The 23,806-nt window shown below is 55.8% G+C and overlaps 1 protein-coding gene across 12 annotated transcripts in view; it reads left to right on the top strand.

Annotated features, from left to right (window-relative positions):
- The window catches only part of Gtf2ird1 (GTF2I repeat domain containing 1), a 71,411-nt gene that overhangs the window by 10,750 nt on the left and 36,855 nt on the right, over positions 1-23,806 (top strand). For 11 of the 12 annotated variants that reach the window (XR_015445452.1, XM_087196209.1, XM_013070485.3 and 8 more), the window contains exons 2-3: positions 18,576-18,704; positions 21,441-21,582. Coding sequence is in view for 11 of the 12 variants with exons in the window: in XM_087196209.1 (XP_087052335.1) it covers positions 18,582-18,704; positions 21,441-21,582 (265 nt within the window). In the remaining variant the exon portion in view is untranslated. Of the gene's footprint in view, positions 1-17,137; positions 17,161-18,575; positions 18,705-21,440; positions 21,583-23,806 lie in introns of those variants that run through there. The other variant, XM_087196206.1, reaches the window with a different exon arrangement.

Here is a 23,806-nt window from a genome sequence, read left to right as displayed (position 1 = left end):
TCAGTAAGTTGCCACGGTGGGACTCAAATTTGTTTGTTTGTTTGTTTTTTGGTACCGGGGATCGAACTCAGGACCTTGCGCTTGTGAGGCAGGCTTGGGGCCACTGAGCTAAATCCCTGGCCCTGGACTCAAATTTTTGATCCTCCTGCCTCAGCCTCCCTCAGTGCTGGGGGTCTTGCTAAGTTACTGAGCTCAAACTTGTAATCTTCCTGCCTCAGCTTCCCAGAGTGCTGGGATCACAGATGTGCACTACTACAGCGGGTGACCTGGCAACCTCTAATGGTTGTATCTGAATTTTCCTCAATTTTTTAATAAAGTTAAACCCACACTTGCTGTACAACCTAGCAAACCCACTTCTAGATATGTATTCAAGAGAGGCGAAAACTTAGAGTGGCTTTATTCAAAATCACCCAAATCTGGGACCCTTCTATATGTGCAGCTGGCAGATGGCAGGGCACCAGTCCCTCTGCAGCATGGAGTACTAGTCGGCCGTGAACAGGCTTGACCGAGCCCTGACGCTATGTCCTGTGGGGTGGGGTGCAACTCCATGGTGTGTCCCTGCCTGATGTGGTGAGGCTCCGGGGGTCTGGCCCAGCACCGCACCCAGTGCGGTATCCCGTGTGGGTCCACTGCTGTGACAGGGAAATGTGGAACTGGGGACAGAGGGCAGATGGCACTGCTCATGCTGGGGACTGCTGTATAGGGGCCTGGGGATTTGGGGAGTGATTGATCCAATCTGGTTATGGTGGCTGCTGGGTGACTTATTGTCTTAATTACTTTTCTCATTGCTGAGACAAAATACCCAACACCCAAAGTTAAAGGAGGAAAGGTATATTTCAGCTCACAGTTTGTTGAGGTTTCAGTTCACAATCTGCTGACTCCAAAGCAGGGCAGCATGGCAGAGGGGCATGACAGAGGAGAACAGTCCATGGCAGGGTAGGCAGGAGGCAGCAGCAGCAGCAGCAGACCTGCCTTCCATCTTTCCCTTATATTCCATCCAGGCTACAAGCCTATTTTCTGGTGCCACCCACACCCAGGGTGGGGCTTGCATTGTCCACACCCAGCTTAATCTCAGTATCATTCCTTAATCTAGCCACCTCCCAAAAACCCCAGCTATGAGCACATGAGGCTGGGGGGGGCACATCTAGACACAAGCCAGAGCATTTACACAGTTATAAAGGCTCACAGAGCCATGTGTGCCCAGAGCAGATCCCTGGGTGTGTCTGACACACAGCCTGGCTTGGACGTGGCCCCCCAGAGTCACCCTGTTTGGAGCAGCTGTTCCTTTGGCCCTGAGGAGTTTTTATCTCTGTCACTTTGGCTAATGTGACTTGTGACCAGGGTTGGGGACGTCAGCCACTGTGAGGTCCCTTCCTGTCACCTTCCTTGTATGTCTTTCCCCCTCCCCTATTCCTGAGGCTTCTGGATGGGGTGTGCTGTGTGCTCTTTTTCTTTATTTTTTTGAGACAAGGTCTTGCTGTGTTGCTCACACTAGCCTTGAACTCCTGGGCTCAAGGGATCCTCCTGTCTCAGCCTCCTGAGTAGTTGGGACCACAGGCATGCACCTCCATGCGTAGCTTGCTGTGTGCTTTGGAGCCATGAGCTGGTAGAGCTGGAAGGGACCTCAGGATGTGCTGGCTTCTTTTCGTATGAGGAAGATGAGGCCCAGGGCTGGGGATACTGGATGAGCTTCCAGAGTTTTAAGAATCAAGGTCCACAGCCAGCTCTGGGGACTCATCCCGGGTCCCTGCCTGCTCTTAGCACCCATGTCCCCAGCCAGCTGCTAAGTGGGCCGATGGGGCCCATGATGGTTTCGGTGAAGGCTGGCGTGGTCCCCAAGGGAGAGTTTCTGCTCCTCAGAGCTGGTTGCAGTTGGAGTGATGCTCAGGCCTTGCTGTGTCCCTTTGGACCCAGTGGATGTGGTCCTCAGGTGGGGTGACAGACCCCAAGAGCTTCCTAATGCAGGGGACCCGGGGACTTCAGGACAGGCGGGTTGTCTCAGGTGGTGTCTCCTCATGAGCAGGCACCTAGCCTTGGGGTGCGGTCTGGGGATTCTGCTGTGGCACCAAGTCTGTCCCTGTCCTTGCTCACGTGGGCTGTATCCCACCCCACCCGGGCTACCAAGGGCTCCGGGACTTGAAGCTGGGTGTGATGGCCGGCCATGATGAAGCTTGGGGCTTCTGTTCAGTGTGGGCCCCTTGCCCTGTGACCTCGCTCACAGCTGCCGCAAGGGAGAGGTTGGAGGTATGACCCACCCGGAGGTTGCACCCCACCCCCTTGATGGCCATAACTGCTGTGGTGCAGGGCTCTCTCTGCGGCCCTGTTTTAGCTCAGAAAATAAGGGCTGTACATCGGGGGATCTCTTCTGTTTTCGGGGCCCATGATGCCTACAGGAAGTCTGTGCCCAGCCTCCCTGTGACCCCAGGGAGTCCCCCTTGACCTCCAGGGAGTAGGGCAGAAAAGATGGGTTTGGGTTTGGGCTGGGTGTGGTGGTGCACACCTGTGATCCCAGCACTCTGGGAAGCTGAGGCAGGAGGATCCCAAGTTCAAGCCCAGCCAGGGCAATTTAGTGAGACTCTGTCTCAAATTTAAAAATTTTTAAAAGGGCTGGGGATGTGGCTCAGTATGAAGACCCTGAGTTTAGTTCCTAGTGCCAAAGAAAAAGAAGGGACAGGTTTGGAATAATGAGCCTGTGGAGAGTGGGCAGCCTTCTGAGATGTTCTCACGTGGGGTACCGGCATGAGCAGTTGAGCTGGCGTGGGGCTGCCAGTGCCTGTGCTGGGCAGGGGTCCTCGGGGGACACTGGGGGCCGAGTGTGTGCTTGCTCTGGGTCTGGCCGACCTTGCCATGAAGCTAGGACTCTCCCTGCTGCGTGACCCGGCCGCTGCTCACCCTCTCTGAGCCTGCACATGGGAGATGCCGTTGTGCTGGTAGGGTTGCTGCAGGGTGGGAGGTTCCAGGTGCCTGTGCCCAGCTCAGTGCTGCTGGTCACAGTGCTGACATCTGTGGCGTGACCGTGGCTCAGGGCCATGGTCCCAGCTCAGCCAGGTCTACTCCCTGGAAAGAGTGAGGACAGGAAGTCGATCACGGTGCTATCTGCCCCACCTTCGAGGGAGGAAGGGGCAGAGGAGAGTGCGGCCCAGAGAGGGCCAGTGGGCTGGCCAGCATCACACAGCCCGGGGCTGGGGCGAGCAGAGCTGCCAGAGCTGGGTCTCTGGAGGCTCCCCAGGTGTGCTGTTGTGTGTGCACGTACACGAGGGGTCACAAAACCAGAGATGTTGCCCGGGATCCCTGACCTCCCTGTCTGCTGGCCAAGGACTCACGGCGTGTAGGTGACAGCAAGGACACTTACAGGTCACCGTGTCGCCCAGCTCCTTGCTCCTGCCTGTGGAGTGGGTGCTGTGTGCACACATGACACAAGATCCGGGGCTGGGTCGTGTGCAAGGAGGTGCATCAGTGTGCGCCTTTGGAGACGCCAAAACATTGTGCCAGTGTCCCGGTGAGGGCCCTGTTCTTTTGTCACAACACAGCAGGTGACATTATGGCTGGAATATGCAAGGAGGGGGGGATCATGGAGCAAGCAGGTGACAGTCTTGTTCTTTTTTTTTTTTTACGGTAGTGGGGATTGAACCCAGGACCTTCACACTGTGCTACAATCCCCACCCCTTTTCTTATTTTTTTATTTTGAGACAGGGTCTTGCTAAGTCATTAAGTTGTCCAGGCTGGGCTTGAACTTGGGATCCTCCTGCCTCAGCCTCTCACAGTGCTGGGATGACCGGCACGGACTCACCATGCCAGGCTTAGTTTTATGACAGGCTGCTCTCCTGAGAGCTCACTCAGTCCAGGGCAGCAGCTTGAATCCCTGCTAAGGGCAGCCCCAGTGACCTAGGCCCTGCCTCTTAAAGGGCCACCACTCCTAACGTGGCCACACTTCTGGTACATGAGTCTTCAGGAGACAAACCACTCCAAACCATACCAGTGACTATAATTTTTATTGCTCTATCAGAGCTCAACTGGCTGGGCCTGGTGATCATCTGGGAACCCTGCTGAATGTCTTGGATCTCACTGGTCCCCAGTATTATCTCTTGTCCCAGGCTGCACCTGGACCTTGTCCCCCCCCCCCCCCGCCGCCCCCCCCCCCCCGCACTGTGCATCCTTTGGAGCCAGCACTTCCGGCCGGATCCCAGCCCTCCATCCTGTGTTCATGCCCTGGGTGTCTGTGGTCTGTAGCCCTCTGGTCTGGGACAGGGACCCAGCCTGGACTATCACCAGAGTGGTGAAAATGTGGAGCCATTAACCAGGGGCCCATAGTGGTGTGGGGTAGAGGGGTGCAGGCTGGGAGGTCATAGGCAGGCCCAGGGCTGGTGTGGGGAGCCCTGGCATGGGATGGGAAGGAAAGGAGGAATCACGGATGAGGGGCTGGGGCTGGGGAATTGGGGGGCAGGGGCCTTGGAGAAGGATGTGGGGGGCTGGATGGTGGGAGGAGTGTGGGTCCCTCCAGCTGAGGTGGAGGGAGGGTGGGGCCTGGAGCCAGCGCCCTGGATTACGTCACCCATTGGCTTTGCCACCTGGCAGAAGCTGCTCAAGACGCAGCACAGGGCTGGCCACAGCTCCATGGCAGGGTGCTTCCCCAGCCCCACAAAAATAAATAAAAAGAACAAATACATGTATGCCACACAGATGAGCCTGGAAGAGCAGCCAGAATTGAGATGGGGACAGCTGTTAGGATCCCTAACACCCAGGCCTGCATTTCCTACCCAGGCTCCTGTGGACACAGGGACACAAACATCAGGGTCTCTCCAAGGTGCCCATTCATACAGGCCACTGCATAATGACAGTTTGGTTGACAGTGGGCCGCATATATGACAGTAGCCTCTGAAGTCATATTGCCTGGCAGAGCCTCTAGGATGTTACAGGCCTGAAATCCCAGCACTGGGAGACAGAGGCAGGAAGCTCACAAGTTTGAGCTCTGCCTGGGCAATTTAGCAACTTAGCAAGACCCCATCTCAAAATAAAAAAGTGCTGAGGATGTGGCTCAGTGCAAAGGCCCTGGGTTTAATACTCAGTACTAAAAAAAAAAAGTCATATCTCTGAGAGACATTGGGACTTTTTCCAGGTGTCTCAATGTGCTCTGACATTTGCACAACACCAGAGTCGCCTGACAGTGCGTCTCTCCAGCATGGCTGCATCAAGAAGCAGCATGTCACTCTGTTCAGGGCTGGCCTGCTGTGGACCCTGCACTGTCACAGGCCCCGGGGGACACCAGTGCGTGGAGCAGCAGTGCACAGAGCAGAAGCCCCGCTCTGCTCCTGTCCTGTGGGCCTCCGGGTTACCTCCATGTGGGGCGGGGACCTTTCCTGACATTCTTGATTGGTGGGGGCCCTGGCCCTCCTCAAGGGGGAATGGTCCCCCAGGCTCACCACTCCCCTTTCCCTGCCTGCTTTCTCTGCTCCTGTCCCTGCCATCCTGTGTCCTAGGGGCTCCTTGGCCACCTGCATCCTCCCTGTCTCCTTCTTCAGCTTCTCTCCCTCCTGCATCTTCTGATGTGGCTCCCCAGCCCGGTCACCCACTCGGGGCCTTTGCTGCCCCCTGGTGTCGCCCCTGCCCCTCTCCATCGCCATCATGGCTCCCACTGCCTCGATCCTTTTCCCTGCTCCTCGGCTCACCCCGTGGCCACACTGATGGTTTTGCCCACTGCTTCCTGTCCTGGGCCCTGCAGCCACCAGAGCCACTGTTCCCTGCACTGTCCGAACCCGACACGTGGGCGGCCCCGGCTGGCGGCCAGGCTTCCTGGACAGTGGGCACTTGGCGCTGCTTCAGCATCTGTGTGCCGGGGACATGGGTGCTGGGGGCGGTGTGGGGTTCCCCTGAGGACGATGGAGGCTGGGAGGCTGCAGGAGCCTGGCGTCGGCTCCCTGAGGCCCCCACTGTTCAGTGCTGCTGTGTGTCACGTGTCTTTATCTCTAGTGCACACAGGACTGACTTTCGGTGAAGTCCATCAACCTTAGTGTCGGGCGTGACAGTGTCTCTGTGTGGACCTCATGTGAACCCCACCCTCTCAAGTGTCACACATCCTTTTTATTAGATTTTTTTTTTTTTGGATACCGGGGATCAAACTCAGATCCTCGCGCTTATGCAGCAGGCAACGAAACCACTGAGCTAAATCCCCGGCCCTGTCACACATCTTTTTAAACACTTTTTTTTGCAGTACTGGATGGGGGTTGAATCTAGGGCCTTTCCACAGACCTACGTCCCCAGCCCTTTTTGCCTTTAATTTTGAGAGGGTTTTGGTAAAATTGCCCAGGCTGGGCTTGAATTTCCCAAACTCCTGCCTCAGCCTCCCAGACTGCTGAGATTACACACTACCTTTTAAGCATTTGGTTTTAATGGCAAATCTGTTTTACTGGCATTGTCCTGTCCTGTCCTCTCCCTGAGGACCCCCCAGCTGCAGGCGCACCGACGCTGGGCAGGACCAAGTGTGGAAGTGTAGATGGAGTGAGCGGTGGTCCCATCCCCACATGCATTACTGTCCCCATTTGTGTGTGTGGCAGAGGCCGCGGCCGTGGGAACATGTGTGTCTGAGCTGGCCAGACACCCCCCAGCGGGTTCAGGGCCCTGTGCTGTCCCCCAGCCTGAGGCCCCTCGGGGAGCCAGGCCGCCTGCAGCTGGAGATTAGTCTCCAAGGCCACGCCACCAGTTGCCATAGGCACGCAGCCTGCCGGCAGCACTGCGTTTTCTCATCCCGGTCACGCAGGAGCCAGCAGCCAGCAGCCAGCTTTAAATAACCGGTGGTAACCTGAGCTGGCAGAGCTGTCTGCCGCCAGCCAGGCCACGTCCCGTTCCTTCTGGGGCAGACTCCACTGGGCACGGCACTGCCCTTCTGCAGCCACCAGGCCGCTGAGGCCCTCGGGCCCTTCCGGGGCGGGAGAGAAGTGTTGATGGGAGGATCTGGGGGAGCCCAGTGCCGAGCAAGGGCCTGGCTGAGCCATGAAGCCCGCCTTCCAGGAGCAAGGACAGGGGACAGGGGCTTTCGGTGGCCAGGCTCCATGGGAGAGGCAAGCAGCTCCCTGGCCTCCCTGTGCCGGAGGCCCCTTCCCATCATTCGGGGCAGGTACACTGGGTGGTCTGTGGCTTAAAAGAACAAAGGTTCTGTTATTACAAATTATAAAAGCAGCATCTACTTACCTAGAAAATTTACAAAATAGAGGAGAGGGAAGGGGGGGAAAGTCAGGTGTGGCATTGCCTGGAATTTCCCTCTGTGTGCCCTGGGCCCTTTTTCTTTTCTTTTCTTTTTTTTTTGGTACTGGGGATCGAACTTGGGTCTTTGCGCTTGCGTAGCAGGTGGCAAAACCACTGAGCTAAATAAATCCCCAGCCTGTGGGCCACTTTTCTTTTGAGACAGGGTCTTGCCATGTAGTCCAGGCTGGCCTTGAATTCACTATCCAGCCCAGACTGGTCTGAAACTTGCCAACTCCCGGGGAACCCCTCCGCCCCTACCTGCTGAGCAAGCTGCTGCTTGCCCCTAACATCAGGCTTGGCCTGCCTTTGAGCTGTACACTGCGACCTTCGTAGCTGGACACTTTCATCATCTTGGTGACGCTAGCCACGGTGCTCTGTGTGTTTGAGGTCTGTCCGTCTGTCTGATGTGTTTTCCAACACACCCGGCACCAGGGAGGGTGTGTTGGGAGCAACCACAAGCTGCTACAAGGGTATTAGGGTCCCATCTGAATTACTGCTCTTTCAGAGAAAAAACGTTTGTTTCCCTAAAAGACCTTCTCTAGTGGGTAGGAAGGAATTTGTGCTGGGGCTGTGCCTCAGGGTAGAGCACTTGCCTAGCATAGGGGAGGCCCTGGGTTCCATCCCCAGCAGCCCCCCAAATTTAAATAAGTGGCAGAACTGGGTGTGGTGGCACATGCCTGTCATCCCAGCACTTTGGGAAGTTAAGGCAGGAGGATCACAAGTTCTAGCCCAGCCTGGGCTCAAAATAAATAAAAAGGTCTGGGGATGTGGTTCATTGTGAAGGTCTTGGGTTCAATTTCCAGTATAGGGGGGAAATGGCCCCTGGGAGAGAACACAGTTGTGCTGTGACTCGAGTTGGGGGATGCAGAGGTCTGGGTTCAGGGTGTCCCCAAGGGCTGGGATCCCGGTGAGCAAGGTGAGCACCGTATCACTAAATACACACCCAGCATGCTAAGGGCTGGTTTCTGGAATGCTTGAGTTGCTCTTAGGACCCGTTTAGCACTCTGCTCACTAAGTAAAGTGAGCTCCCGCAGCCTCTGCCCGTGTCACCTGGGCCAGGTGACTGTGTATGGAGCAGCTGCTCCCAGCTGTGAACCCTGTTTAATTTTTCTTTTCAGTAATGGGGATCGAATCCAGCCTTTGTGCTGGGCTACACCCCCAGCTCTTTTTCATTTTTATTTTCAGACAGGGTCTTGCTAAGTCACACAGGCTGGGCTCAAATTTTCGATCCTCCTTGCCAGGGATTTAGCTCAGTGGTCCCGCCACCTGCCTCCCGAGAGCAAAGACCCAAGTTCGACCCCTGGTACCAAAAAAACAAACAAAAATTTGGATCTTCCTGCCTCAGCCTCAGCCTTAAGCTGGTATGAGTGGGGTCATGCTGTATTTGTCTTTGTGAGCAGCTCATTGTGGTTTGGGTATGATTAGTCCCCCAAAAGGCCCACTCCATTGAAGACTCGGGTGCTGGTGAGCTTTGGGGAAGTGATTGAGTCACGAGGGCTCTTACTTGGTCAAGTAGATTAATCCATTGATGGGATCAGAATTTGGTGGTGTTCCTGGGAGGTGACAGGAACGGGAGGCAGGGCTTGGTTGAGTGGAATGGGTCATGGGGTCCTGTTCTTTGGGGCTTCCCCTTTGGCTCTCACATCTGTGTCCTGGCTATGAGGTGAGCAGCTTTCCTCCTCTACATCCTCCCACCATGTTGTTCCTGCCTCACTGCAGGCCCAGAGCCAATGGAGCCAGCTGACCATGGACTGAAGTCTCTGAAACCCTGAGCCACAATAAACCTTTCCTCCTTTAAGTTTTTCTCAGGCATTTTGTCACCATGGTGGAAAATTGACTAAATACTTATTTCACGTAACATCTTGTCCTCAAGGTTCGTTCAGATTGTAGCATGGGCCAGAAAATCCTTTTTAGGGCTAAATAATAGGGTGAGGGACACCCAGGTGTCTCCATATTTGCACAGACCCCAGGAGGAGACCACAGGGGAAACTTGGCTTCGAGGCTTATACAGATTTGCTTCTGGCAAAGCCTGAGGGACAGCAGTTTATCCAGAGTCCTGGAGACCAAGGCTGTCCATCCTAGAGTGTGGCATGGGTGGCACACGCCTATAATCTCAGCACTCTAGGAGGCTGAGGCAAGAGGATCACAGGTTCAAGCCCAGCCTGAGCAACTTCGTGAGACCCTGTCTTAAAATTAAAAATTAAAGGGGCCAGGGATTTAGCTCAGTGGTTCCGCTGCCTGCCTTGCAACACAAGGTCCCAAATTTGGACCCTGGTACCAAAAAAAAAAAAAAAAAAAGTTTAACATTAAAGAGGCCTGGGATTTAACTCAGTGGCACCATGCCTGCCTTGCAAGCACAAGGTCCTGAGTTCGATCCCTGGTACAAAAAAATAAAAATTAAAAATCTGGGGATATAGCTCAGTGCAAAGGCCCTGGGTTAAATCCCCAGTACCAAAAAAACAAAAAAGATTCCAATTCTTCTAACACTGTTCAGCCTCCCAGCTGTGCAGGGAGTGGGTGTAATATGGCCCATGCCACAGATGAGGAAAGTGAGGTTTGGAAGTCGCAGGAACCCACTCACCAGCCGACTTCCGGAAGAAGGTCAGACTTCTTTTTCCTGAGCTGGGCCTGGAGCCAGGTCTCCCAGGGCTTATTGATTGCCTATTCTGCTTCATTTAGAGTTGGCCTGATCACAGAGGGGATTTGGAAGAGGCATAAAGAAATGCTAGGGTGGGGCCGGGGATTTAGCTCAGTGGTTTTGCCGCCTGCTGCGCAAGTGCAAGGACCCGAGTTCGATCCCCAATACTGAAAAATAGATAAAAGAAATGCTAGGGCCGTCGCTCGGTGGTAGAGCGCTTGCTTGGCTTGCACAAGGCTCAGGGTTTCATCTTCAGCATTGAAAAACAAAAAAACCCCAGATGATCTGGAAAGCAAAATAAGGGTTGAGAGCCCAGAGGAGCCTGAAGAGTCTCGGTTTGAAAATGTGCACCATGGACTCGGTTGCCGTTGTAAGTTCAATGGCAGAGGACCAGGAGGGTCACTTGGTTTTCTCCTGTGGCAGAAGTTGTGGAGATGGCCCTGCCAGCCCCCCCCGTTTCTGTCACTTACCTCCCAGGTGGTGGCTTTTTGTCCTCCTGGCCTAATGGGGCTGCAGGCCACCAGGACAAAGGAAAAGGGACAAAGCAGCCTGTGCCTGTGTGTGGCGAGCTCTGCCCTTCAACTTGGGGACATGTTCCTGGCTGGGAAGTGCCCACGGCTCATCTGGCTGCGAGGGTGCCTAGGAATGCAGTGCCTGTCGCTTGGTGGCCTTGGGGACAGTTTGCTCAAGTCCCTTATAGAAAAAGGCGTAGGGTTTTTCACGTAACCTACGCACGGCCTCCCATATACTTGCAATTTCTCCAGATTGCTTATAATAACTGTGCAAAGTAAATGAGATGTAAATAGTTGTTATTCTGTATTGTTTAGGGAATTAGGACAAGAGAAAAGCCCGTGCTTGTTCAGTTCAAGACGCAGTTTTATTTTTCAGTCGCATCCCCTCCCAGGTTGGCAGGACCTGTGGGTGCAGCCCTTTGGATACTGTGGCCGATGGGGTCTTGGGTTCGGGCCCCCAGGGTAGAGGAGGAAAGAAGATGCTGTGTGATGGTAGAGAATCATGCGGTGTCCACCCCAGGGTCACAACACAGGATGCAGACTCCTTGGGCACCAACTAAAGGGAACTGTTGTCTGCAGAAGCAGTGGCTGTCATAAGGAGAGTGCTCTGCACTGCACCCAAAGGCCACCCACACTGGCTGTGCACTTCTCCCAGCTATCTCAGCAGCAGAGGGTACCCTGGTCTGAGCCCAGAGAGTCCAGGAGGCGTCTCGGGATGCATACAGTGCAGGGAATCTGATTTGTCCCTCCCCAACGCCACCCCAAGCTTGGGCAGAACTTCAGTCCCCAGAATCTTATGTGAGTGGAGCCAAAGCAGGACCTACACCAGACCCATGCCCTGCCTCCTGGACTCTGAGCCTCCAGCAGAATGAGTCAGAACAAACCTCTTCTTTATAAAGTAGCTTGACTCAGATGTTTTGTCACAGTAACAAAAAGTCACCTGATACAGCTCAGGAAGGCCACCCCCTCAAGGCACCTGGCTTCAGATGCTGGGACACGGGGAAGGGGGATGCTGAGCAGGAGGAAAAACAGCACCAGCCTTGGGGGACAGAGCCAGGATCGGGACCCCAACTCCAGACTGCCTTCCGGTGCACTATAGCAGACCGGGAGGCAGGGCTGTGGCCTGCAGTGTCCTCCGCCAGCGACAGTGAGGGGTGGACAGCAGGGAGGGGGCCAGAATCCAGGAATCCAGGAGCCCTGGGGATCCACAGGGAGGAAGGAGCAGCCTCCACCCCAGCCAGGTGGGAGACGTTGCTTTCTGTTTGTTCTCTCAGGCTACGGAGTGCAGAAACACAAGCATATGGCGGCGGATGGTGCGGGGGCCGTGTTTGGGTGTGTGCGCTTGCCTTTGCCTTTCACGGGCTGGGTGGATTTTTTTCCCCATCAGCTCCAGCGCCCCAGCTGGTCCATGGGGCAGTGAGGCTTGAGTCAGAGATGCTTCCCCGGTGTCTTCCCAACCCCCAGTACTGAGGATGGAACCCAGGGCCTTCGCACTGAGCTACATCTCCAGCCCCCTTTTAACCTTTTATAATTTTGAGGCTCTTGCTAAAATGCCCTGGCTGGACTGGAACTTGCTACCCTCCTGCCTCAGCCTCCCAGGTTGCTGGGATCACAGGTGTGTAACACCAAGCCCGGGCTTCATCTACACTTTATGCCCAGAGCCAGAAGGTCATTTTATGTTATTTTTAGTGTGCCTGCCTTGTAACTGACTTGTCACTTGCAGTCAGGGCTGGAATTTTCTGCATGTGACATTGTGCCAGTTTTCCAAAGTTTTGGGCTTCAGAGCATTTCAGACTGAGGATTTTCACATTAAGGATGTGTAATTTATCCCACAGATTTAAGGCCATAAAACAGGAAGTTATATTCTCATAGTCAGTCCTGCAGGCCTGAGGTCTGAAATCCATGCCATCAGCCCCATCCAGGCATCCCAGGGCCTCGCCCCTCCGGAGGCTTCAGGGAGCCTCTCCCCCTGCTCCCAGCTGCTGGTGGCCAGGGCACCAAGTCTGCAGGGGCAGCTTCTGGCTTCTCGTCTCCTTGTCTCTCCCTCCATGGGTGCTGTCTCCCAGCCTCACCTTAATGGGCCTGGGGATACATTAGGATCCAGGCTCATCCAGGATAATCCTCGTCTCAAGCTCCTTCACTCAGTCACTTAGTCACATCGGAAAAGTGGCTTTTCCTTAGAAGGTTACATTTACAGGCTCTTGGGATTAGGGGATGAATGTTTTTTTTTGGGGTACGGGATCTGGGATGGACTGATCAAACTTGGGTCCTTGCACTTGTGAGGCAGGCAGGCGGAACCACTGAGCTAAATCCCTGGCCCGGGGATGAATGTCTTTTTGGAAGCCACTGCCAGTCCCTAGGTGCAAAGTCCCTTCTTGAAAGCTGGGTGTGGTGGTACACACCTGTAATCCCAACACTCAGGAGGCTGAGGCAGGAGGATCGCCATGAGTTTGAGGCCAGCCTGGGCTATATAGTGAGTCCAAATCCAGCCTGAACTATATAGTGAGACCCTGTCTTTTTTTTTTTTTTTTTTTTTGGTACCAGGGATTGAACTCAGGACCTTGTGCCTACAAGGCAGGCGGTGACACCACTGAGCTAAATTCCTGGCCCCCTGTTTTAAGAACAAACAAAAGCAAAGTCCCTTGTTGTAGACCGGCTCTTTCGTGATAGATGCTGGCTGGGAAAAGGAGGGCAGATGGCCACTGACCCCTCTTCTCCAGCTTCAGGTCTGTGCCACAATGGGGGACCTTGTGCACATGTATATGGTCACCCCAAACCATCTATCCAAGCTCTATTACCCCTAAACACAGCCCTCTGGCTACATGAGCACCTGCATTGTCCACCCTTGGGTGTATCTGTCATCGAGGACTGTGTAACAAACAGCCCAGCCTTGGCAATGTCAGACCACAGCCTATCTTATTTTTTTTTGGTACTGGGGCTTGAACTCGGGTCCTTGCACTTGCACAGCAGGGGGCGAAACCACTGAGCTAAATCCCCGGCCCCAAGCCTGTCTTATTTTAATCTCACAGTTTGAGGGTGTACTGGGCTCAGTCAGGTGGGCTCACACAGGTCCCTCCTGCAGTTGTGGGTGAAAGGTGGCCAAGGTCAGGGTCCTGTCTGAAAGTTCCTCACTCACTGGCCTGGTGCCTGCAGCAGCAGGGCCCCTCGGGCATCTTCAGCTCTGCTTGGCGTCTGCAACACGGTGGCATCAGGATGGTCCCACTTTGCAGCTGTTGGCTCTGAAGCCAGTGTCCTGGAGGAGCTTTGGGGACCAGACATGGCATCACAAGGTGGCACTTTGGGGCAATTGGTTGGTTCAAAGTGAGTCACTGAGGTGCGTTGTCAAGAGCAGGGTATTCAGATATGACCACCCTGGGGGAGAAGTGTCAAAGAGTTTGCCAGCACCTTTAAAGCCACTGCAGAAGGGTGGGCCAGAGAATTGGCCCCGGGCCCTGAGATGGGGCTCATTTGCCCGGCAGATTCCAGGGGTCTCAGTACCCCGGGGTTCTGGTTTTGCTCACACCACAGAGGAGGCTGCAGCACGGGCCAGGCTCTGGGAACCAGGGGGACCAAGTGCTAATGCTTCCTTGAGACGATCTCAGAATCAGAGCAGAGTCTGCTCCATGCTCAGCCCCCTCCAGCCTGGTGTTGGTCCGTGCCCCGGTGCCTTTGCACACGCCACCCCATCTACAGTGTCCTGCTGCCTGCCTCTCTGTGTCTCTGGATCTTCTCACATTTCCTATTTGCCGCTCCTGTCCTTGCCGTGTGTACCAGCAGGTCCTTGCTAGTGTGGAGTGCAGAGATGGAAGAAATGGCTATTCTTGGGAGCTGGGGCTCATGGCGACACAGACCTGGTTGAGGACCAGGGCCCATGGGAGCCCAGCCATGGGGCGCAGTGGGAGGTGTCCATGTGTGTCCCTAGAAGCCAAGCAGGAGCCAGAAAAAGAGGGCACCTCTCCCAGAGGGCAGGGCAGGGCAGGGGCTAGGGCGGGAGAGGGCAGGGCCACATTCTGTGGCCTGCATCCCAGCTCTGTCTGGTTGTGGGTGGGCTGCATGCATGCGCGTGTGTGTATATGAGTATGTGTGTGCATAGGTGTGCAGGGCTGCTCACCACCTGCTCACCAACATGGCAGGGGAGAAGAGGTGGTTGTCAGCCCCCCAATCCCTTGGCTTGTTCCTGCAAATGCCACCAAGTGGCCACTTGCATTTAGTTCTCCAGTGTACCCCCAGGGGTTGCAGCCACACGCACCCCTACCCTAGGCAGTGCTAGGATTGACCCCAGGCCTTCACACTGCTGCATCCCCCAGCTTTATTTTTTGAGGCAGGGCCTCGCTATGTAATTCAGGCTGGCCTCCTCCTGCCTCAGCCTCCCAAGTGCTGGGATTATATACATGCGCCACTATGCCTGGCCAGGCCCTTTTATTTTTTATCTTAGGCCTGGTCTCAGGAAATCATTAAATTGCCCAGGTGAGCTCAAACTTGGAATCCTTCTGGCTCAGCCTCTCAAGTGGCTGGGATCACAGGACTGTGCCATCACACCTGGCTCCCCAGACTTTTATTGTGTTAAGTACACATTGCATAAAATTTACCATCTTAGCTGTTTCTCGGTGTGCAGATCTGTGGGGTCACACACACTCCCTGTGCCTTGCAGCATCACTGCCAGTATCTCCCAATGTCTGTCGTCATCAGTGTATTTTGCAAAACTGAAATCTACTTGTTTGGTGAACACTGACCCCGTCCTTACTCTCCCAGCCTCTGACAGCCACCACCCTCCTTTCTGTCTCTATGATTTTCTGCACCCCCACCCCATCCCCAGAACCAGGGATCGAACTCAGGACCATGCGCTTGCCAGGCAGGTGCGGTGCCACTGAGCTATATCCCCAGCTATCTCTACAATTTTCACCACACTGTGTGTCCCTTAGAGTAGAAGTAGGCAGTATTTGTTTTCTGTCTGGCTTATTCCCCTGGGCGTCCTGTCTTCAAGGTTTATTGGTGCTGTGGCCCATGTCAGAATTTCCTTCATTTTCAAGGCTGAGTAATTTTCTACCCTCTGGAGCTTATAGCACATTTTCTCTACCCATTCATCTGGGTGGGCACTTTGGTGACCTCCATATTTTGGCTATTCTGAGCAATTCTGCTGCATATCTTCGTGACACTGTTTTCAATTTTGGGTTTTTTTGTTTGTTTTTTTTTTGGTATCAGGGATTGAACTCGGGACCTTGCACTTTCGAGGCAGGCAGTGGAACCACTGAGCTAAATCCCTGGCTGTTTTCAATCTTTTGGGCACATACAAGTGGCACTGACGGACCAGATGTTTGCTTGTTTGTTTTGTGGTAGTGGGGATTGAACCCAGGGCCTTTCACTGAACTTCATCTCCAGCCTTTATAAAATTTTTTCATTTGGAGACTTGGTCTGGCTAAGCCTCTTAAGTTGCCAAGGCTGGGCTCAAACATGCCATCCTCCTGCCTCAGCCTCCGAGAGTGCTGCCATGACAGGTGTGTGTCACCATGCCCAGCTCACGGTGACCTTCTTGGTCCTTATTAGTTCCCTGGATGTTTGTTGAGTGTCTGAGAAAAGCTCACAGGGTTTCCAGGAGGTTGAACTGGGGTAAAGAGGGCGGGCACAGCTTCTGACCTCTCAGGGCCCACACTCTGGCTGGAGACATCAGGCAGGAAGCACGTGAACAGGTTGCTTGTGATTGTGACAGCGCAGGTCCTGTAAGGGTGATGGGAGGAGGAGACGGGGAGGGTGTGCCGGAAAGGGCTGCTGGCTTGCTGGGCATCAAGGCAGGTGTCCTAGCTGTCCCTGAAGCCGTCCGCTGTCCCAGGTGGGGCTGGACCTAGGCAGACCTGGAGCCCCCATGAGGCAATGCAGCAGGACATTAGGTCCCATGGTGCCTGCTGGGGAGGCAGGCGATGCCTCTCCATCTCTAAGTTGCCCAGGCTGGGCTCAAACTTAGAGTCCTTCTGCCTCAGCCTCCCAGAGTGCTGACAGTACAGGTGTGCGCTACTATTTCTGGCTTCCCTCAGGTTTGTTTGGTTTTTTTTAGAAGCGGGGAATGGGGTAGAGATGGAAATCAGAATCCTGGAGAAGTTTACAGCCAGGGCTGGAGGTGGTCACAGTGCAGGAGGAGCTGGACAGGGAGGTCGAGGAAAAGAGGGAGACCCAGGCCTGGAGCTCTGTGGCCTTTCATGGTCAGTGCCAGGGTGTGGTAGGGGTCCCAGAGCTTCATCTGATGTCCCTGGTGACCCCTTCCGTCACTACTCAGGCTCAAGGCTCCTCTTGCCCCTTTCCCCTCCCTGGGACTCTTTCCTGTTTATCCATGGACACTTGTTCCTGTTACCTGCTGGTCACACTCCATGGGGACTCCTTTCAATGCATTCTGTTTTACAAATGAAAACCGCCCAATTGAAGTGATTTACCCAACTTGGTCCTAGCAGACCTGGCCTGGACTCCTCCTGGGCCCCAGCCACTCAGGCCCCCATACTTCCCCCAAAGCAGACCCCCTGGGCTCTGGCTCTCGGTGGAGGATCGGGAGACCCCAGTGTGCCAGGACAGGGACTCAGGGCACGCAAGATCCTCAGCCCATTCTACTCCCTGGCCTCCCTCCCACTTAGGCCTTGTTCCTTCCTAAGTGGATTAGGACCTTGCTGGAAGGAGCCAGCGCAGTCAGGCAGCCAGGACCCAGTGCCGGCTGGTGCCTCCTGCTCCATGCTGATTCGATTTGGCCCTTGAAGCTGGGAGGCCGTGGCCAGAGGCTTTTCTGGGAAGGTTGGTGCAGTGGCTGGGGGGCGGTGGCTAGGGGACAGGGAGCTCCTGGTCCCCAGGAAGCAAACTTCTCAGTGGGGGACCACACAGCAGTTCCCAGGGGCCTGCATGCCACAGAATGGTCCGGGACATCGCCACTGGCCACCTCTTGGCTCTTAGTGTATCTCTGTGGAGTTCAGACTTTTATCAAATTGCAACCTGAGAGAGGAGCTGCATTTCATAAATGCTCGGAAGCAAACCCATTTCATGTTTTGGCCACATGCTGAATAGGCCGCTTCTTGCGGTTTTCACCCCTAGCCAAAGGGCAGAGCAGAGTTGAACCCTAACCCCTGTGGCTGTTTCTGTCGATGAAGTGAACACTTCTCAGCCCAGGCGTGTGATGTCCTCTGACACCCACTGGGACCCTGGCTTCCCAATACACCGGAGGCCAGGCTGTGGCTGGGACTGGATGACTTGGCCCTGCACAAACGTGGGACATGAGCCAGGCTCTGGGGACAGTGGTGGCCGCGGAAGACCCTGTGGGTGTGGTGTGCCTTAGGCCCCAGGCCTCGGGGTCCCCACCCCAACTGCGGGGGTAGGAAGAGTGGGACCCATGGCTCCCTCCACACCGGCAGCCCTACCTCGGGGCTCCTCCTGAGGGACCCAGGCTTTGCCCTACAGAATCTGCACCCCTGAGGCCAACCGAACCCCACAGCTAGGAAGTAGGCCGAGGCCTCTGGGCCTCCAGCCTCCGCCTTGTCCCCAGGGGTTTGTGGCTTGGTACAGAGCCATGGTGACAGGGGCCTGTGGGAGGCCAGGGAGGGCATCGAGCCAGTGGGGCAGTCAGGTGCCTTCCCAGCAGGTTTGACGGTGAAAAGCAGAGGGGACAACTAGCAGATGACAGCGGGCCAGGAAGGGGACTAGACCTGTACAACCAGTAGGAAGGACTCTGGTGTGTTTATGGGGTAGAAAAGCTCAAAATATCTGTGTGTGAGGGGATCTGGGGCCAGGCATGGGAGTTAGGGGCTGATGTAGCCAGTAGGGACCCAAGGGTGGGGGGATGTGGGCCGGAGAGCAAGAGGCCAGAGCTGCGTGCATGGGGAAGCGGAGGTTGGAGTCTGCCTTGTGGTCTGGAATGGTGCTGGCGCCTGCGCAGATGTGGAGATTGGGGTGCACCTGGCCCGAACCACATGTGAGCCTTTGTGCGCCCAGGCCTGTAGGAGCTCGGATTCTGTCCTGCTTGCAGGAGGCCTTTGAGTGACAGGAAGGGCAGCCCTTGACCCCGCCCTCTCAGGGATGCCAGTCTTGGCTCTGCCCACTGAGTGCCCTTGGCTCCGCCTACCAGCAAACAGGGCTCCTCCCCAGGCCCAGTGGGTTGGGATGAGTGGCCACCAGGTGTGCCCACCACCCTCCATCGTGTCCCTTCCTCCCTCCCCCAGGTGACCATGGCCTTGCTGGGGAAGCGCTGTGACCTCCCCGCCAACGGCTGCGGGCCTGACCGCTGGAACTCAGCCTTCACCCGCAAAGACGAGATCATCACCAGCCTGCTGTCTGCCTTAGACTCCATGGTGAGTGCCCGCGGGCCCAGCCTGTTCACCGTGGCACCGCTCTCTGCAGCTGGAACCATGGCACTGTGGCAAGGCCGGGAGACCTAGTGAGGTCCAGCGCTCCAAGGCGTGGCCCTGGAATAAGGGCTGGCTCTGAGTCTTTGACCCCCGGCCCCTCCCTGCTGGACCTTCCGGGTCACCTCTTAGCGGTCACATCCAATCTCTGTGAAGTCACAAGTCTCTCCCAGGAGGTTACCTGGGGGCCATTGTGTGTGGCTGTGCCTTAGGAAGCTAGAGTCCCCCTGGATGTTAAAGCAAGAGCCATAAACTGAGCGTGATGACACTGCCCAGTAATCCCAGCAGTCTGGGAGGCTGAGGCAGGAAGATCACAAGTCCTGGGCAGCTTAGCGATTTTGTGAACTGTGTCTCAAAATAAAAAAGGACTGGGGTTGCAGCTCAGTGTGAAGGCCCTGGGTTCAATTCCTAATACCACCCACCCCCCAAAATGCAATAGTCACAGCAGTATCTCAGGGCGTTGTAAGTCCCCCTGGCGATGTCACCTGCATACCAAGGCCTGTCGTGTTGACCCTAAAGGAGGAGGTGTCCCACCTTTTCCTGGGGGAGGTTCTGTGAGAGCGGAGTTATAAAATCTCTCCAGACTTAGCAGTGTGAGGCCCTGGGTCCCTCCCCAGTGCCACCTTTACATCACTCCTTCGAATTGTGAGTTGTGTTGTGTGTGCTCAGCTAGCTGTACTGCTGCAGTTTAGGATGGTGCAGTGCTAGCTCAGAAAGGGCGGCACCTTGCCTGAGGTCACACAGCACGACCAGTTTTGAATGCAAGGTCCCACCTGGGTACAAAGTCTTCATGTCCCCAGGGACAGAGGACCTTCTCCTGGGTTGTTCCTATTGGAGGTGACCCAAGGGCTGCCTTGGTGACGTCTGGGCCAGGGGTGGAGGTACCCCCAGAACCTGGCCTGAGCCGGTTCTCTCCTCTGTGTCTGGCAGCACCGCCAGCTTGGTGGTGGGGATGTGGGTGATTTCAGGCTGTGGCAGAGCCCAAAACCATGGACATGCAGCAATTTTCATTGCCCTCTCTCTCTGTGTCTCTCTGATACTGGGAGCTCAACCCATACTGGGCTTGAATTTGAGACCCTCCTGTCTCAGCCTCCTGGAGTGCTGGGATTATAGGCATTTGCCACCACACCCCACTTATTTATATTAAATTTTGATTGATCAAAATGAAATAAATATACATTCCAGCTGTTCTGTCACATGAGCATCATTCCCAGTGCTTCATGCCGGAGGTGACCTGTGCCCACGGTATTGGGGGAGCAGAAAGGAACCGTGTCCTTTGCCCTAGACAGTGATTTTCCCTGGGAGTGCTGATGTCCCTGAGGCACCACAGAGGAGGCGGTGGCCCTGTGGCTGGCTAGTGGCATAAACAAGGGAAGCTCCCTGCCCTAAACCTGTACAGTTTCCTGGAGGGACACTTCAGAGCATCAGGGGTCCTTGCTGGTAGTGACTTGAGTCCAGTGTCCCCCAGGGCAGCCAGGGCCAGGGTGCTCCGCAGTCTACAGGGCCCAGAGACAAGTGGCTCATCACTTCGTCACCAGTCCCAGACCCTCTTCCCCACTTTTCCTGCTGGTCCTGTTTTCTTGCGCTTTCAAGTTAGTCAGTCCCCAGTGGGGTCCTTGGCCTGTGCTGGGCGGGGACCATTCACTGAGGGTCCCCTGCAGCCCCGAGGATTACTTCTTCATGGGAAGGTACTTCGACTTCAGGTTAATGTTCTACAGTGTTGCAGCTGCAAAAGAAGTTAGTAGGGTTTTGTTTCCATTGTAGAAAGCAAAAATTGAACATGCCGGTGGGAAACCCCAGGGAACAGGCCTGCTGGTCCCCTGCTACCCCCAGGTTCCTTGCCGGACGACTCCCAGCTGGGCCTGGCAGAAGAGGCAGGATTACAGCCCAGAGAGGTCAAGCAAACCATATGAGGTCACACAGAACAGGGAGTCTAGTCAGAGGCCAGACTTAACAGCAGTCAGCGAACACTACCAGGCTCAGATCAAAATCAAAGCAGGCGTGGTGGTGCATGCCTGCCATCCAGTATTAGGCAGACTGAGGCAGGAGGATCACAAGTTCTGGCCCAGCTTAGGCAACTTAGGGACTTAACAAAATAAAAATAAAAAAGGCCTGGGGATGTAGCTCAGTGTGAAGGTCCTGGGTTCAGTGCCCAGCATTGGAAAAAAAAAACCAAAGGCAGCACAAATCAGGCAGTGGTTTACAGGCAGGGTGTCCTGCAGGGGCGGTGACCTGAGGTCTTGGGGCTCTTGTTTGTGGAGGCCCCTGTGCACTGCAGCTGTCAGCCTGAACTCTAGGGCCACAGAAAGTGAGCCTGCAGTGAGCCTGCAGAGGTTACCCCGGTTAGGGCTTCTTTCCCTCACCTGTTCCTCCTTGAAAACCCAGTCTGATGTGGACGCAGAGCCCACAAGTCTCTGTGGACTTGTCCCTGTCCCACAGCAGGAGGTGGCCATGGTGGGGGCGGAAGCCCTGGGTCCCCTGGGGCTCACCCCTCCTCCTGTCACCCCTGGGGCCATTCTCCAGTGCTGTATGCATTCCCGCTGCACACTCTGTGACCTCAGCAGTGCTGGGTCATCTCCCCCTGCCCAGTGGCCAGCAGTCTTCACAGCCAGGAGCTCACACCCGCCCCTCGGGGCCTGTGGCCCTATTCTGGGGTTCCAAGCACAACCCTGCCCCCCGCAGTGCTCCGCGCTCTCCAAGCTAAATGCCGAGGTGGCCTGCATCGCCGTGCATGATGACAGCGCCTTCGTGGTGGGGACTGCCAAGGGCCGGATGTTCCTGAGCGCCAGGAAGGAGCTGCAGTCGGACTTCCTCAGGTTCTGCCGTGAGTACCCCGGGTCCTCCCGGTCCCCTGGCCCAGCCAGGGTGGCCCCTGTCGGGGATGAGCTGGCCAGGAGAGGCTGTCTGGGCTTCCTGGGCGGCCACACCGCCCCTCAGCTAATAGAGGCTGGCCAGACCCCCTCACCTCCCTCTGCCCATGTTCACCTGGGGACACAGTGGCCAGGCACTGTTGCTCAGCTCCTCTCTTGGCTGAAGGGGCCAGCTGCCCTCCTCCACCTAAGACTCTGTGGGTGTGGGACCCTGTCCCCAGGAGCTCCTGCATCCCGACATCAGGGTGGCCTCCATCATTGTCAGTCATTCTTGGAGCTGCCTCCTGGAGGCTTGTGGGGACCAAATGACTCCATCCATACCTGCACTGAGCACCATGGAGTCAGAAGCGCCCGATAACTGTCACATTGCCAGGGTGACTGGTAGCACTCAGCTGTGGGCAGGAACCATGTTACCTTTCCCGACAGCCTTGTAAACCAGTCGCCCAGTTTGCAGATGGGAAACTGAGGCCCAGGGCCTACACCGATCCCCAGGGTCACACAGTGAGGCCGGGGCTGGAGGCAGGCAGGGGGCAGTGCCAGGCCTGGGGGGCTGTGCCAGCGAGGTACAGAGCATGTGCCCCTGGGGGGCCTGCTGGGGGGCCTGGGCCCTCTCAGTAGCAGCACAGCTGTGAGCCTGGGGTCCTTCTGCAGCCCTCAATGCTTCCCTGCTCCTGGCCCCAGTCCTGTGTGCTGCCCCACACTGGGCAGCCCCTCCCCAGCCTCCAGGGTCGAGTTCCTTCCACCCTGCACCCTAAATCTCTGCTCCTGCCAGAGGTAAGCTGCACTTTGATGGTGAGGCAGGGCCTTGGCACCCACAGGGACCCTCAAGGCCAATGCCAAGGTGGGCATTAAGGGCCACACTTTGGACTCAAAACCGTGGTCCAGTGTGAATAGGCCTAATTAAAGCCAGATGCGTCCCCAATTCAGAAATCCCAAACACTGCAAAATCTGAAACCTTTGAGCACCCATGGGATGCCACAAATAGGAAATCCCACACCCAGGCCCATGAGATGGGTCACCATCAAAACACAGGTCCACTGACAGGACTGTCGAGCAGCGTGAGCCCAGGCTCTGTGGATGGGGCGCAAGTCCCCTCCTGAACACAGGGCACTACTGACTTGCAAATATTACAAATCTGAAAAAATTCCCCAATCCAGGACACTTCTGTTGCCAGGCATTTTGGTTAAGGGAGGTCTAGCCTGACCTGCGGGCCTCAGCCCACTGCTGTGTGGAAGGGAGCCGCATGGGTCTGAGGGTTTACCTGCATGATACCTAGAGCCCTGGCTCTGTTCACACTCTGGATACCAGCTGCTGCTGTTACTACTGTTAGCGTCCCAGTCCCCGGCCTGGGAAGGCTGTCCCCAGCCGCTGACATATTATTAGTGGGTGCTCTGTTTCTCCAGCCAGCCCCTTGCAGCTCTGGCACGAGGCCCTGACTTCACCAAATGCTGGGTGGGTGAGGCGGCTGGGGCGGTGGGCGTAGCAGGGCGAGGTGATGGGCATGGTCTGTGGGGTGGTGGAGTCCTGGTAATGGGTGATGGGTGTGGTCCGCTGCTGCACTGGGCATGGTCAGAAGAGGAAATGAGTGTGGCAGAGCCCAGGGCTCCAGGCTTCTGAGGCTGGGGCCAGGCTGAGGCCTGGGGAAGGGGTACCTGGCCTCCCAAGAGCCAGAAAGAGCCACTATTTATACTGCCAGGAACTTGGCTCATTTATTTCAAGCTTCGAAGATTCCAAAGGAAAGCAGACTCCAAGCTGGGAGGGGATGACAGGCCCCTCAGTGCTTTCTGTCGCAGCTTCTGTCATGAACCACTAATGTCCCCAACTCCCTACATGACCCCCAGCCTGGCATGGACCTGCCTCTTTGCTGAATGGGGCGCGTGGGCAGCTGTGGGTTGAAGCCCAGGTCTGAGCCAGGCAGCTGGGCTCCTATGGATGCTCAGGTCGAGTCTGAGGGGCAGAGGGACTTGTCTGAGGCCACAATTATGCTAAGGGTGGCCGGCGATGACACCCACACGCTGTGCCTGGGGACTCCCATGACCAGTGCTGGCTCCCGGCAGGTGCTTGGGGCAGGGCTCCATTCCTTCATTCCTTCCTTCCTTCATTCATTCCCTGTGCGTGACATCGAGTGTCGGTTTGGAGCTGAGCCCCGGGCAGAGACCTCCCAGTTTGAGGGCTGTT

The sequence above is a fragment of the Heterocephalus glaber genome, unplaced genomic scaffold (assembly GCF_053883595.1).
Source record: "Heterocephalus glaber isolate CG9 unplaced genomic scaffold, H.glaber_assembly_v1.0 deba00001610, whole genome shotgun sequence".
NCBI lineage: Eukaryota > Metazoa > Chordata > Mammalia > Rodentia > Bathyergidae > Heterocephalus > Heterocephalus glaber.
Note: the sequence above shows the minus strand (reverse complement) of the source record. Positions and strands in the feature narration are given on the sequence as shown.